Source organism: Porites lutea, chromosome 7, assembly GCF_958299795.1.
Source record: "Porites lutea chromosome 7, jaPorLute2.1, whole genome shotgun sequence".
NCBI classification, from domain to species: domain Eukaryota; kingdom Metazoa; phylum Cnidaria; class Anthozoa; order Scleractinia; family Poritidae; genus Porites; species Porites lutea.
Genome location: NC_133207.1, coordinates 18,774,686 through 18,789,954, shown reverse-complemented (window position 1 = coordinate 18,789,954; position 15,269 = coordinate 18,774,686). Strand labels below are relative to the sequence as shown.

The following is a 15,269-nucleotide window of genomic DNA, read 5'->3' as shown; positions in this document are numbered from 1 at the left end:
AAAGCAAATTGCACTTAATTTGCGTGTGGCTTGCGCTCATCAAGCGTGAAGTCTGTCATCTATGTTTGCACCGACCAGTTACCTCGTTGCAGATGCGCTGCTGGTGCATTACACTTTTCCAGTTTGAATGTTTTTAACTGCGTAGCAGTCCCCCGTTTAATGATTGAGTTATAATCATCAGCACCAAGATACTGGTACAAGAATATTTCTTTGGTGTCGTCTAACACGATTTTGGAATACTCAGGTCTTTTGACACGGCGTGAACGGACATTTGTATCTTGAGTGTAGGCGCCACAAAATTGAGCTATACTTATCAGCACATCACAGAGCATGTTCTAATCACTTTGCTAAAGACAACAGAAAGAGGGAACAAAATTGCCGTTTCCCCAACAGTCACTTGATGACGAAACACAATGGTCATTTCAATTTAAGACAGCTCAGCTTATTACAAATTACCACAATGTTTAATGATTCCAAATGAGTACGAGACAGCTGTTTTACATAGCTACTCAGCTCCGGGTTATTTGTGTCGTGCTGACACCACACTAGCAGTATCATTGACTCCACACAACACTATAGCACTGTTGTCAAGCTACTGAAGGCACACAATAGATACTAATGGTTCAGTCAGTCTTCAGACGTGTTTCCATCTCGGCGATCCCACTTTTCACCAAGCCTCACAACGTTTTACCATGAACTTGATAACAGCCACCGTCAACATTATCACCGCTCTAGTTGTTGTTGTCGTCAATGCTTTAGTTGCCATTGCAGTCTTTGGCTACTCCCCACTACGTACTCCTTCAAATCTACTGATTGGCTGTTTGGCCCTGTCTGATGTTCTTGTTGCTTTAACTTGCCAGCCTGAATATATCACTTACAGGCTCATGGAAAACAAACATCGAGTGGTCCCCTGTTTCGTTAGAATCACTTACAGCACAGCTTTCTACGTTTGCTTGGGAGTTTCTTTCATGACCTTAACCGCCGTGAGTTACGAAAGATAAGTGGCGGTCCGTTTACCTGTAAGGCACAACTCTTATTTTTCATTTAGGCAAAGTGCAAATTATATCTCATTGATGTGGTTCCTGAACAGTCTACTTGCGGGCTTAGAATGGGCAAATATAAAACCAGTGGCAAGAAGTGTCCGTCTCTTTGTCTGGCTGATTTGTCTTCTTGTTTCTGTAGCCACGCGAATTGGTATTCTTGCTACCATGCGGCGGCATCATAAACGAGTTCAAGTTCACCTTCGAGAAACCAGAATTGTGCAGAGGCAATTAAGAGAAGTTAAACTTGCCAGAAGTATCTCTGTGATCGTCGGAGGTTACATAATTTTAAAATTTCCCATGCTGTTTGTGAAATTTTACCGTCAAATCGACCTATGAGAGAACAGCCATAACAGTTGGACTGAAACATTAGCTCTTCTCAATTCAAGCTTAAACCCTTTCATCTGTCGCTGGAAAAATCAACAGATCGGTCGAAAAGTCAAAGCTTTGTTAAAGAAAATATATTTTATAACAAATTAAGATGGCAGAAAACATCAATAAAAAACATACACGCCAGGACAACAACAGAGCCCACATACCAGTCCTTCTGCTGAGCTGGTCAAGTTGGGTTTATTGTACTAAGGCGTGTGATTGTACTAACGGTGTGGTTAGTGTAAAGGCGGAAGATGTAAAAGTAGAAAATCTTTGTTTCGATTTGTTAACTTGTAAAAAAGGCAAGCATTGTGTGTCACGAGGAAATATTTAGAAGGTATGATTTTTAGAGTGCAGAGACGAAACACCACTGAGAAAACGTGATAGTAGTAGAACACTTGGCTCTTGTTTTCTGTAGAAACTCTATCTCTAATTAACATAGAAATAACAATACAACAGACCTTGTTAAACTTACTTTAGTTTCTGACATGTTTATTTTTTATTAACAGCGCTTTCATTGGTTTCAGACAAACGATATTTACGCTGCCCTTACTTTTTATAAAAACTCATTTGCAAAATGTCTTTTGAAAAAAAAAAGAAGAAAACAAAAGGAAAAGAAACGAAAAATGTCTTTTCCTTTCCGCTAAATTAAGCGTCCTCGTGGAGAAATGGAAAGAAAAATAGCTCTTTAACTAATGGGGGTTCAATTTGATTCAAGAAAATACAAGAGACAAAAGCCAATTCTCAAGTGCTGAGAAGCGCGCTCTAAACACACACGCACAGATTGGACACTATAGTTTTATGGTGAGAAAATCCAAGCGTTTTCGCTCCTTACGGATTAAGAGTTACAGCGGAACTTAAGTCTAACATACTACAATCCTTTAGCGGCATAGAGCAACGGAGGATTAAAAATAACTTTTTCCTGAACTAACCTTGACCCGCCGTGTTTATCGATGAACGAGAACGTTCTTGGGATCGAGCAGTTTCGTTAAACGGAACAAAAAACTGAAACCAGATTGAGATACCAATCTGAACGATCCAAGTGTGGAGGTGGATCGTTCAGATTGCAATCTTAGATTGGTTTAGTCCTTAGTGAAACGAAAAATCAGATTTCGGATCGCTAAATCCGGATTTAGATTGGTCAAAATGAACGCAACGCTGTTTCGTCTTTCGTAATTTGTAAAAAGTCCGAGCTGTCATCAATTTTATTGGCCATTGTTGTGTTTCGTTATTAGTCATTTAGTAGATGACTAATAACGAAACACAACAATGGCCAATAAAATTGATGACAGCTCGGACTTATTACAAATTACGAAGGACGAAACAGCTGTCTCAAAAAGCTACCGTGCTCTGTTCGGTTATCTTTGTCGGTTGATATCTATTATGTAGTGTAAGCTCTGCTGCCTTGTTCACCGACGACTTACCGGAATTACAATAGGTGTGGTAATAATTCACGACAGAACGCTGGTATGTAGTACATGCTCTCTTTAAACGTTAAGTGACACCACAGTCAAAACGTATAAGTATAATGATACTCTCCTGGTAAAGCAAAAAGGTAACAGTGTTTGCCGGATTTTTTATTCTTTAAGTAACGTGTTTTAAAACCTTTAGCAGACATCTTTTAGGTTGTGTTCTATTTTCTACGTAAAGGAGGGGGGTGGGGGGGAGGGATAGGAGAGACCATCATCTAGCAATGCCAGCGACGTTTTGGTAACATCGACCTAAAACTCTGTAGTGGTTTTCTGCTTAAAACAGAAAACAAGGATGAGTAAGTTTATAACTGGTACCAAAGCGGTTGCTAATATCTCATTTCATTTATGGCTTTTAGGGCAGCAAAATTGCACAATTTTTAATTCATAGCATATTTCTTTCCTGATATGTGACCCTCCACTGGACTTTGATGCTAGAGGTGAAAGCATGCGCTTACGACACGTTTGTACGACACGCTTAGTTTGTCTTAGATCACGGATATGCGCATACAAAATTACTACCACAAAGAACTACATACTTGGCTTTTTTTGGTAAACTTGACACGCGAAATCTTTTATTTCTTGTAGCGTGCTATATATGTCACGGTAAGCGTGCGCTTTATGGCACACTTAGCGTGCAATTTGAGTAACTACAGTAGTCGATAAAACTTAAATAAACCGACACATAGATTTGTTTTGTGGAATTTGATAGAAAACGACAATAAATCATCATTAAGTAAACAAGAACGCGAACACTATAACACCTTAAAACCTTTTCCTTCGTGTATACATTCAACCATTGCAATTTATCGATCGCTAATTCCTTGAGCCAGAACAACTCGATTAACCGATATAAAATTTTGCCCGGAATTACAAGAAGCGAATTAGCCCTTGACGAAGACAATTTCCCTGCTTGGCTCGCCGCTTTTGAAAAGACACAGTTGTCCAAAAGCTCCGATAAGCAACCTATCGTCGCTTTTTTTTTTTTTTTTCAACTAAAAGTGAAACTTTTACTCGTCAAAATATAAGACATAAGGCGGTGCACACGCATGAAAGCACTGACGGGCGGTGTCAATTTCTGCAGATGGAAAGCAATAAATTGCTTTCTCGAAATCTTTTCGACTGGTTGATATTCCAAAAGTCTGTTTGCTTCTTTTTTGTTCCTCAAGAGCCGAGACTGGCGATTCTCGCGTGTAGAAGCTAGAGGAAAACAAGTTTCGGGTACTTTTGAGCAGTACTGTCGCTCTAGATAACACGCCTTGCGTGCTTTTGCGCAAGCTTAAAGCGAGTTGCGCTATTTCTCACGCAAGCTGTTGTTTAAAAACTTTAACACGCTCTTCTGTTCAACTTCCTCACTTTTAATTGTCTCAAAGGTGTTAAAACGTGTTAAAATGAATTCTTTTGTTTTAAAGTGTAAGTGTGTCGTGAGCGTGCTTTCACCTTGAGCATCAAAATCCTTGTGGGGGTCACATATCATTCAGCCTTTTTTTCTAAGTAAATGCTTCCGCTTTCAGTTCACTCCATTCACAAAGGCTGTATTAGATTGCCATGGTGAGAAGTAAGTTGTGAAGTTTTCATCGCATCGATGAAAAATTTTAGTTGAGTTTGATCGGACGCATTACGCTGGAATAAGCGAATTTCATTTGAGTACAGAAACATTTGGGTTTTCAAATAAATTTTTTAAAAAAATAACTTCTGTGTGTATTATTTTGTTCCTCAGTGTTCATTCATAACAGTCGTTCAGAGAACTGTCGAAAAGCAACTGCCTTAGAGCAGGCTGTCTGTTGGCGAATTTCAGTTGCAACTTTGACTTTCATAGCTGGATTTCCCCAGACAGTTTTCGATACAAAGCTAGTTAATATCTTTTTAAAATTAGTGTTACCTGTAATTCTAAAGGAATTACAGCCAGATTTTCTCATTTCTACTTTACGTTTATTTCAAAAATTGTCACATAAATAAGCTTGATAATTATTTCATTTATTTAGTTTTAGCTTATTTTTGAGCTTATTTTTAGTTGGTGTTTATAGTTGCAGCTATTGTTTTCCCTCAATATTAAGAGCAAGTAGACAGATGCCATTCAGAATAACAACGAAAAACGTTTTTAAAATTTACCTAAAGACGGAAAACGGTTGATTCAGCGAAAGAAAAATACAAATGCAAGTTGTTGAAAAACATAGAACATGATTTGTTTACGCGCGGGCAGATGGCAGCATAAATAAACTCGTACCGATGACTCAACCGAAGGCGAATGGAAAATAATGTTTCTCTCTTTTGATTATGTTATAAAAGAAATGGTAAACGTTGCAGCCGTGCAACCATGGAGTTATGGATGCACTTGGGAGGTTTGCTAAGCACTCAAGAAACTAGAGTCGCACGAGGCTATCGCCTCGTGCGACTCTAGACTTACGCTTCTTTCGTGCTTAGCAACCTCCAGCGTGCATCCATAACTCCATGGTTGCACGCTGTACGTTTACTATTTCTTAAGTAGCGTCTTGTCGATCGTAACCATGTAGGTGCAGTAATACCAAAACATTACCCACACCGAATTCACCTTGTTTTTATTCCAACCCAAACATGTCCAGCTGTGGCTATAAAAACCATTGCTATTCGACGTATTGGGAGAGGAAGAGGAGAGTAAGGATTGAGTAGAGAAGAAGAGTAAGAAGATTAAGAATACGATTGTTAGCAGAAGTCAAAAGAGAATAAAGACCAAGAGGTAAATTAGATTCCTGGTACCTCATCGTGTAGCGACCGAGTTGCTCGAACACACCACCATAATTATTATAGAGAATTGAATCTTGGATGCATACTTTGAAAGCGGGCGATAAGATAATTATGGAGCCACTTAAGAGTTGTAGAGGAGAAACCAAGAGCTTGTTATTAGCTTGCAACAGAATTCGTCCTTTTAAGTAATTTCATTGTAGATTTTTAATTGCAGTTCACTGCCGAGAACTACTACGATATAAAATCTTCGCCACGCGTGCAAATATGTTTCTTGTATTAAACGCCCCGAATTTCTTTCTTTTTAGAGTTGTTTCGGATTACACACGACCTGCCATGTCAAAAACGTCTTTGAATTTTGGGTTTTTTACGACGTCAATCAAGATCTGAACCTCCCGATCGCCTTCACATCTTAGCGAACCTCCTAGGAAACATAGTGTCATGGTTTGTGATTTGCGATTAGTGGAGTTCGATCCGTTTTCCGTGTTTCAAAGTTTCTGTGTTTCAAGGCTTTTGAGCTTCAGAGTTCGGTAGTGTGTTTTTGAAAGCGCAGGAAGTTTTACCATAGCTCTAAGTATTTTTTTTATCTGCTTCATACTGAAAAATGGTAGGTCTAGATTCCCAAGGTAAAAATTGTTCCTCAGAGCTTCCAAATCCAGAAGAAACACAGCTATAAGAGGGTGAAAACGAATCGGTACGTTCCCGCCAACATTTACTTTTGCAGCTTCTGCTCTTTTTTGCCGCCTATATTTGACAAACACAGTGGAGGCTACAGGAACGGTTTGATTGTGACGTCGCAGAAAAACCAAAAATCCTGAAACGTCTTTGACAACGCAGGTCGCGTTGGGGTTAGATAAATTGTGCTCGAAAATTTGAGCATTATGCTTTTGAGCGTCACTCCTAAAATCATAGCATTAAGCTCGAAATTATGCTCGTGCCCTAGCATTATGCTAAAAAGATGCTGGGTGAATTTTGAGCAAAAAACGCCAAAATAGGGGCTAACATATTATTTCCTTCTTTTAAATAACAACAACGTCTTTGGAAGAGCTGGAAGCCATGTTGCACTCTCAAACTTACGGGCCTGGGGAGCTAGGCATAAAGTAAGGTAGCCAGGCCTTCAACAAAGCCAAATAAGTGCATAAAGCAGCCACAAAACCCACAACTGACAGGACATTATGTAAACACATTATTTTGTTGTTTTTATTAGCAGGATAATTTTATCAACCTGCTCCTAAACATGACTGTTATGACGACATTACGCTCGATGCCCGCACATTCATTCATTCATTCATTCATTCATACACTTTATTTAAACACACTAAAAACATCAGTTACAATTATAGACAATAGAAATAATATAACTGATTTACATGTTTTTCGGTCCGGAGTACTAGGGGGGTATAACTCAATTGATAACATTTTTAAACGTGATAAAAGATCTGGTCACCCTTGCATTATGGGAAAGGCTATTCCAAAAATGGGCCCCACTGCAGCAGATACTTCGTCGAAGGAATTCCGAGTACGGAGCTTGAGTAGAGCTAACTTATTTGCCTTGTCTCTAAGATCATATTCTCTGGTGAATGGTTTGAAGAGATCTTGTAAATACTCCGGGGTTTGTTTGATTAAAACTTTAAAAATTAGTTTAGCTTTCTGTTTTTTCCTTCTGGTATAGAGGTTACCCCATCCTAAATTTGTGCGGAGGGCGGTAGCACTACAGCAGTAATCGGACTTTGTGATTACTCTAATGGCACAATTTTGTCAATTTTGTAGTTTTTGTAATTTATCGGCTAATTCGTTGTTGAGACCGTCTCAAACACGGCAGCAATAGTCGAAATGTGGCTCGATAAGAGCTCTATGTAGCAGTAAAAGCTGTATGTACACAGATGTACGGCCAAAGCCTTCTAAGTGCACCTATACCAGGGGAGATAGTTCTTGCAATCTCATCGACATGTTTGAACCATGACAGATATTGGTCAATGTGAATTCCTAAGGATTTAGTGTCACATACCCCATTGATTACTTGATCTTCCAAAAGAATGTTAAGTGAATAATCAGCGTTATTTGCAAGTCTCTGACGTGAGCCTGTCAACAATAGCTCGGTTTTAGCAATGTTTAGGCTTAACTTATTAACAATTCGCCATTTGTGAAGGTTAGCAAGTTGTTCTACCATTAATTGCACCTTCAAGTTCAGGAAAGCTACTGCCGACAAAGCTAATGCTACTTTTAAGTATCATCTGCGTACATCCGCGTAGTGGCCGTGGTCAGGCAATTAGGCAAGTCATTGATATATATCAGGAAAAGGAGTGGCCCAATACGGCTTTCCTGAGGCACGCCACAGGTGACGGCCCGCGCCCCAGATTGCTCCCACTAACTAGGCAATTTTGTCGGCGATCACTAAGATGAGAGTTAAACCACCTAAAGGCCTTATGATCAACTCCATAGCTAACTAACTTTCGTAGTAGAATCGTGTGTTCTATTGTGTCGAAAGCTTTGAAAGTTCTTTAAATCTATAAATATTGCACCATTGATAAAACCGTTATCTATGTTAACAGACCAACTGTTTGTGGCCTCAAGTAAGCTAAAGCCGTGAGTATGCTATGGAGTGGTCTAAAGCCGTATTGACAGTTAGCTGAAAGATAACTGTCGCTAAGATAACTATATAATTGATTGTATATCATTCTTTCAAAAATCTTGACAACCGCTGGGATAGTCAAGATCGGTCGGTAGTTATTAACATCCTTTCTTGCGCCCTTATTGAAAACTGGGGTAACTGTTGCTAGTTTCCATTTAATTGGAACAATACCAGAGGAGATTGACTGACTGAACTCAAATGTCCGGGATGGAGCAAGAATATCGGCCTCTATTTTAAGAAACCTGGGTGGTAGATTGTCCAGGCTAGTCGCCTTTTTAACTTCTAGCTTTTCGAATAATTTTTAGACTTTATTAGCACTACAACTTTTGAAAGAGAACGTCTTGTCAGTTGGAAAAAAATAGTGTTCCGGTTGAGTATCAACATGAGGTATGCCTCTTGCCAAGTAATGTCCAACATTTGTGAAATGACGATTAATATAAGTAGATAAGTTCTGGCTCAAGAGAGAGGTTTCTGCTCTGTTCAAATGTAGGCGGCTCCGAATTAAATGCTTTTCTGCGACGATGTTGTTATTATCGACAAAGCCCCAGTCGTTTTGTCGGCAGAACTTTCTTAGTGTATTGTTGACTTCAGTAGCTCTTTTTGAGAGCTCAGAGTCATCTGCGCGAGCGGTTAGACTAGAAATGGCTGCCGAAATACCTTCTTGCTCAACTTCTCGCGCGAAAAGTATTCTGCACCATAATACGTGGTGTATTATGCACCATAGTATTATTAGGTCGCCTGTTATCCGAAACAGCTGTATAAAACATCAGCCGTAAATACTGTTTTTGTTGCTCTTGTCTGATAGTTTTGATCATTTCAAAGATTTTTTCCTGCATGATAATCTTGTAAGGAAGACAGAAGTGTAATCTCCTTTATCAATTTATTGTTTTCCACATTGTGTACCCCTTTCACCATTTTCCTGTTTAATTTATGTTTTGATATTTTTTTTATCCCCTGATTTTGCTTTGGATTGTTCACGTTGAAAGGGGGGTTGATTTATCAATCGAATACCGGTATCTCTTGCAGATACTGGGTGTGTTGATAAGGTTCGCGGAAAATATCATTTATAGTGTACGATGCACCGTGACAAAAAATGAAATGAAATGATATTCCTTTAATTCATTCCTTCGACAGCGTTGACTACCAAATATTGTTACGTAAAATACAAAGCGTCGGCGCCTCAACCTGCACGCTAAAACGGTTTAACAGCTACCTTACAAATAGATATCAAGTTGTACGAATTCATAGTTTCGTTTCTGATTCTCTCCTAGCTGAATGTGGCGTTCCTCAAGGCAGTATTCTAGGCCCCCTATTATTTAGTATATACGTAAATGATCTACCAGAAATTCCAAGGCATTGCTCTACAGAATGTAGAGCGATACAAAACTGTTTGTTTCGTTTAATTTACACGACTCCCAGCGGATTGTCCAAGAAATGAATGAAGATCTCGTGCAGGTGCGCAACTGGTGCTTCTGAAATCGGCTACCACTGAATCCAGACAAGTCAAAATTAATTGTTTCCGAGAGCTGACAGATGATCTCTAACCTCCCTGAATTTCATTTCTCTTTGTTGGGAAAGGACATTTCCCCAGTGCAATCAGCGAGAGATCTTGGCGTAACTTTGGATTCGAACTTAACATTTGACAACCATATAACGACCACAGTGTCGGAATGTATATCACGTCTAGCTCAAATTAACCGGGTCAAACATTGCTTGGACAAAAATACATTGTTAACCGTAATACATGCCTTGGTCTTCAGCAAAATGTACTACTGTTGATTGTTTGGGCAAATATCACAAATAAGAATGTTAGAAAATTGCAGGCCGTTCAAAACTTTGCTGCCGAATCGTCAGCGGTGCGAAAAAATATGATCGTGTAACACCTCTCTTGAAAAGCTTGTCTTGGTTGCCTGTTAAGGACCAACTGTACTATCGCCAAGCTATTATGGCCTTCAAATGCATGATCGGTCACGCCCCTAAATATCTTACATCCCAATTTATTACCCGCAAGCAAGTTAGGGAACGAACAACTCGGAGTAGCCAAACGCTAAACATCTCACTTTTCAGAACAGCCTCCGGACAGAGAACCTTGGTCTTACAGGATTTTTAAGCTTTGGAACAATTTAGATATCTTTCCTTACATTTATATAAGCCCATCTGTAAAATTTTTTAAACGTTCCTTAAGGAGCCAGCTTTTAGATAATTTTGTAAATACTTCTTAGGTATATTAAGTTTAAAAACATTGTAATTAGTAGTTAGCTAACATTGTAATTAGTATTAGGCTAAGAGTTGTAATTAGTTATTATAAATAATGTAGTATAATCATTGTTCCTGAAAAGCCCCTTTGGGGAGGTAACAATAAAGTATGTATATATGTATGTATGTATGCTTGTAATTACGTATTACATCACCAATTTTATATTACTTACATTAGATAAATATCAAATTCCTGGACAATTATCGGGTTGTCGGTGGCAGTAATAAAAGCAAACTCATGTACCCTTCGTATTCCTTTCTTGATTCTGTTCTATGAACGTCTGAGAATAAACGTTTTGATAAAGGCAATCAATTCAGATTGCAAACATGGGGAAAAAGGAAGATATCTTATCACCATGAATGATGACCTTGCTAATACTATATTTACAGGTAATCAGGTATGGCTGAGTCAGAAACAACGGATTCGAAGAAAGTGGAAGATGAAACCAATACCGGTAGGTGACTGAAATGGTAACAGAGACAGAGAAAAAAAAGGAAAATAAATGGAATGAAGGAAGGATGGGGAAAAGGAGTGTTTCATTGGTTTCAATTTAACGACCGGGTGGATGAGTTGATGCATGCGTAGGCAAAAAGAAAGTGCTGAGCCAGCATTCATCTTGGTTAAAGCAATTTTTTGTGCTTGCATATTTATGTGGTAAACTAAAACCCATCTTTATGCCGATTTGCGACGTGAAACACAAGGCCAAAGTATGATTTCAAATGGAATTATTGTCTGGTGAAATGAACTACCTTAACCCATCATTTTTCTCCTACCTTTACACCCTCAGCGGAAAAAGTCCAAGGAAAAAAAAGAGTGCGAATAAATGAGGATCCACTGCTGCACATAGTTGATGACTCTAAAAGTAGCAGGGCGGCCCGAGTGCCTTCGTTCTATATTGGAAAGCCTCTGATCGATTTTGATGGAGGCATCGCAAGTGTAAGTAGAACTCAGTTATTGACATCTAAACTTGCAGTTACGGTAACTGGCGAGTGTACTCAGAAGTAAATTTATAACAGCTTAGAGGCATGATATACATCCTACCTTTTATAGTCATTTATTGATAGCATGTGAAGAATGTTCTTAAACAAGGTGGTGAGTGTTGAAAACGATTTTCCAATAGGCAACTTGTACTAAGAGGTCACGTGGTCAATGCTTTCTTTAAGCCATGAATTGGAATCTTGCTGGTGCAAAAAATTGACGGAGCGCATAAAAATTATCTTACCCCGAAATTTGAGAGAAAACGCATTTAAGAGAGATATTTTATAACACTTTGATTTTTCAACAAAGTAGTATGATTTGTATTGGCCGCCATGTTGGAGGGCACACTCTTGCCCTCCAACATGGCGGCCAAAACTACTTTTTGCTTGTATGTTATTACACGTTAGATAGTTACGCTCAAATGTGCTGAAAACGTTACCACATCATCATTCAACAATTTCCTTGAAGTTTAAGTGCAGAATTTCTGTTCAGAAAGAGGTAATTCATAGTTTTAAAAATCACATTTTGGTCACGTTACCAGCTACGAACGTACTCATTACGAAAATGGTGGGGGGTTGAGAAACTAAATCACTTAACAATTAGTTCATGCGTCAGCGTGCGTATGTCGAGATATTGAGCACGCGGGAAGTTTGGAGAGCACGGAAGAGGCGTAAGAGTTGCACGAGGCGCAGCCGAGTGCAACTCTAGCCTCTTGAGTGCTCTCCAAACTTCCCAAGTGCTCAATACCTCGACATACGCACAGCTGCAGCATGAACTACTTGTTTTATAACATTATTAAAGCGATCAATGCAGCAGTTAACTGAAAATTTTATTATCGTAGGGCGCGCTCAAAGCAGTACGCGTCAATGTTTACGTGAATATATATTTTTCTCCTCACAGTTAATCTTATGTTTTTATCCTGAAACTGAGAGAAAGTGTACTCTAAAATGATTGTAAAATCCATATTTAGGTGCCGGAAAACTATTAATTTACCGAAAAATTGTTATTGAAAGAAAACAACTTTACAAAGAATGAGCTCACGCCATAGCCCGCACAGCTCGCGGACATGACAACAACAACAACAACAACAACAACAACACTCACCTCTTTTCCTTACTATCGGTTAACAAATTCAAACGTTTCCTCTTAAATTTCCTCACAAAACACATGGTAAACGCTTGTCTATTGCTGAGTTATGGATGCACTCAGGAGACTCAGGATTGCTAAGCTTACAACAACTCGAGCTCAATAGGAATATGAAGCACGCTCGCGCTATTGAATTTGATTAGGCGAATTTTCTAGCTATGTTACAATGTTATTTTGTTTAAGATATGACCCACTAATTGTTTTTTTGAAGGCAAAATCATAACTTTCATTTTTATACAAATGATGTCGCATGAACTCGTGTTGAAAATGGCCTATTGGCTGTGCAAGCCTTCTGAAGAAAGTTGCGGCTCTCTTAGCCCCATACTCACAACCTCAAATTAACTAACAAATATTTAACTTTTGACGTTTGACCCTACCTAGCGTTCCTTCTGGAAGTATGTAAACGCAAGCTATGGAACAGCTTAATGTTTTATTCCTTGTATCTGGGGCTTTTCAAGAAATATTTACTCTTCCTCGCTTTTTTTTCAGCGGCCTTCCATAGACACCTTTTTGGTGGTTAGCCGTCGTGGAAATTCCAGTGCAGATCACGTGTTCCGATTCAACAAAGCAAATTCACTGTGTCTCTTTGGACCTCTAAATCCCATCAAGAGATTTGCAATTCGCCTGGTCACTAACAAGTATCCTTTTAACCAAAGGTTAACATACTCTGTAAAAATGTGAATGCCAATGTACCCTGCGAGCAGTGGTTTCGTCAGGCCGGACGCTGTGCTTCGTAGCGTAGGGTCCGGCCTTGAGAAACCACTGCTCGCAGGGTAATGCCAATGTAACTTTCACTGCAAATGCAAATAAATGTAACACTTGAGCAATCGTTCAATGCAAGTTTGTGCGTTCCAGATCGAAGTAGAAACACCTCTGGACCGAATTACTAATGATACTAAACACAGACCGTAATGTTTGGGCAACGCAGTTTATTGACTAGCAGAATAGACTCAAGATCAATAAATTACCGATAAGGGTGGAGTTGGCGCGGAAACGTTGACTAGCTCCTCACTGAATGAAAGGCTGAGCAATCTGAAAAACGATTGAGGCAGCTACTACTGACAGTTATGGGGCTTGTTCTCTATTGGTATTACCCTTCATCACTTTGGGTGATTTTGGTACTGCTGAGAATAGTGTCTAGAGTTGTTAGGCGTGTGTTCATGCCACCGTGCCATCCTTGTTTTACTGCCTGGCAGTTGAATGCGTTTAATGGATCTATTCAGTGATTTTGTTAAGTGTAACCATTCCCACCTGATTCTCTTTGTCCTCCCTCTTTCTCCCATGAATTAAAACATGAGTTTAGACATTAAACGATCCCGTTGAATGGTACCGTAACCTTTATTAATCATTTATAGTTTGAATCTGTGTTTGAAGCAGATTAATTTTCCTTAACTTTCATTTTAGATATTTTGAGTCATTTGTTATCCTTACCATTCTAATAAACTGTGTTTTTCTCGTACTTGAAAACCCACCTGATGAAGCAGAGTAAGTAAACCGAAACTTAGTTACTTTTTAAACTCAGAGCTTAGCTTTTTAGTGATATCCGCGCGTTCTCGTTCCAGTGTATTGGGAATTCAAAATACCTAAGAATAATTCGCTAAGATTTTCGAATTCTTTTGGGTTACTTTTTAAACATAGCCTGCTTATACAACCGTTTCTCATCGCGACACCAGGGATATTTCGCAAAATGTCCTTAGCAGTAAAAAGTGAATATTTCTGGGGATTCGTGAGAATCCTGGGAAATTTTTTGGTCAGTAATTAGCATCCTAATAGTCTTTGGATTAAAACAGTAAGTCTTTCATCTTTGGAAATCCCGAAGATTGTCGAGAATAGTTAAAACAATACAAAACAAAACAAAAATACAAGCATCCTCAGAAATTCCCCAGCAATTTCTAAGTATTTTTATGTTGTCTTCTAACTAAAAAAATACCAAGTGCTGCATTTCCATTTTTCATGTTCTCTTACAAGTCATTTTCCTCGTCTAATTTTTTGTTTCCCTTGATGCGACTTAGGGCCTGTTATCTCAAGCATTTTAAGGCATGACCCAGATCCTAATTTGCATAAAATCAGTAAAGAATCGTAATTTTGACAAAATATACCTCAACAGCATCAAACTTGGAAATAACATAAAACTTAATGTCCTTAAATTATTACCCGCTCTAAGGTTTGAATTTTTGCTTGACGTGACCTTTTATTACAATTTTTTTAAGCGAAGAGAAAAGTAAAAATGTGCCGCCGAAATGACGTATATAAAAGACATATAACAGGTATATGTTGAAACACCAACATATTTCAGTGGTTGTCCGCTTTATGAATCTGTCCTGAATGGCCCACCACATATAAACCGTTAGAGAGTTTTTTTTTCCAAAAATAGGTCACGTGACCTTTTTAACAGTTTTATAACTCTTTACAAAAGCCCAAAAAGGTTCCTGCTCTTTAATGAAATAAGATTTTTCGCCATTCAGGAAACAAATTGTATTTATGCATCAATCATACAGCATGTTTGTTTGGCCGCCAATATCAAAAGTCATTGGCTTGTTTTAGTCGTCACTTTTCTTTAATTACGACGTCATCAGACAAGTGACTGCTGTTATTAACCCTCAGAAGGTTTAAGGATGACAAAGTATTTCATCTAATTCTTTTAGTGGTGGTTA

At 38.7% G+C, this 15,269-nt stretch overlaps 1 protein-coding gene across 1 annotated transcript; it reads left to right on the top strand.

Annotated features, from left to right (window-relative positions):
• The first annotated feature begins 10,884 nt into the window (after positions 1-10,884).
• On the top strand, positions 10,885-14,104 carry LOC140944547 (sodium channel protein type 3 subunit alpha-like). The gene is made up of 4 exons (XM_073393672.1): positions 10,885-10,945; positions 11,279-11,427; positions 13,105-13,253; positions 14,020-14,104. The coding sequence occupies exons 1-4, from the start codon at positions 10,891-10,893 to the stop codon at positions 14,102-14,104; spliced, it is 438 nt and encodes a 145-aa protein (XP_073249773.1). The 5' UTR covers positions 10,885-10,890.
• Positions 14,105-15,269: the final 1,165 nt, after the last annotated feature.

Excerpts from the sequence above, each read along its gene's own strand:
- LOC140944547 (XM_073393672.1), top strand. The coding sequence starts at position 10,891 with ATGGCTGAGTCAGAAACAACGGATTCGAAGAAAGTGGAAGATGAAACC. Across the intron at positions 10,946-11,278 it reads GGAAGATGAAACCAATACCG|CGGAAAAAGTCCAAGGAAAA; the intron begins GTAGGTGACTGA and ends TTACACCCTCAG. Across the intron at positions 13,254-14,019 it reads ATTCGCCTGGTCACTAACAA|ATATTTTGAGTCATTTGTTA; the intron begins GTATCCTTTTAA and ends CTTTCATTTTAG.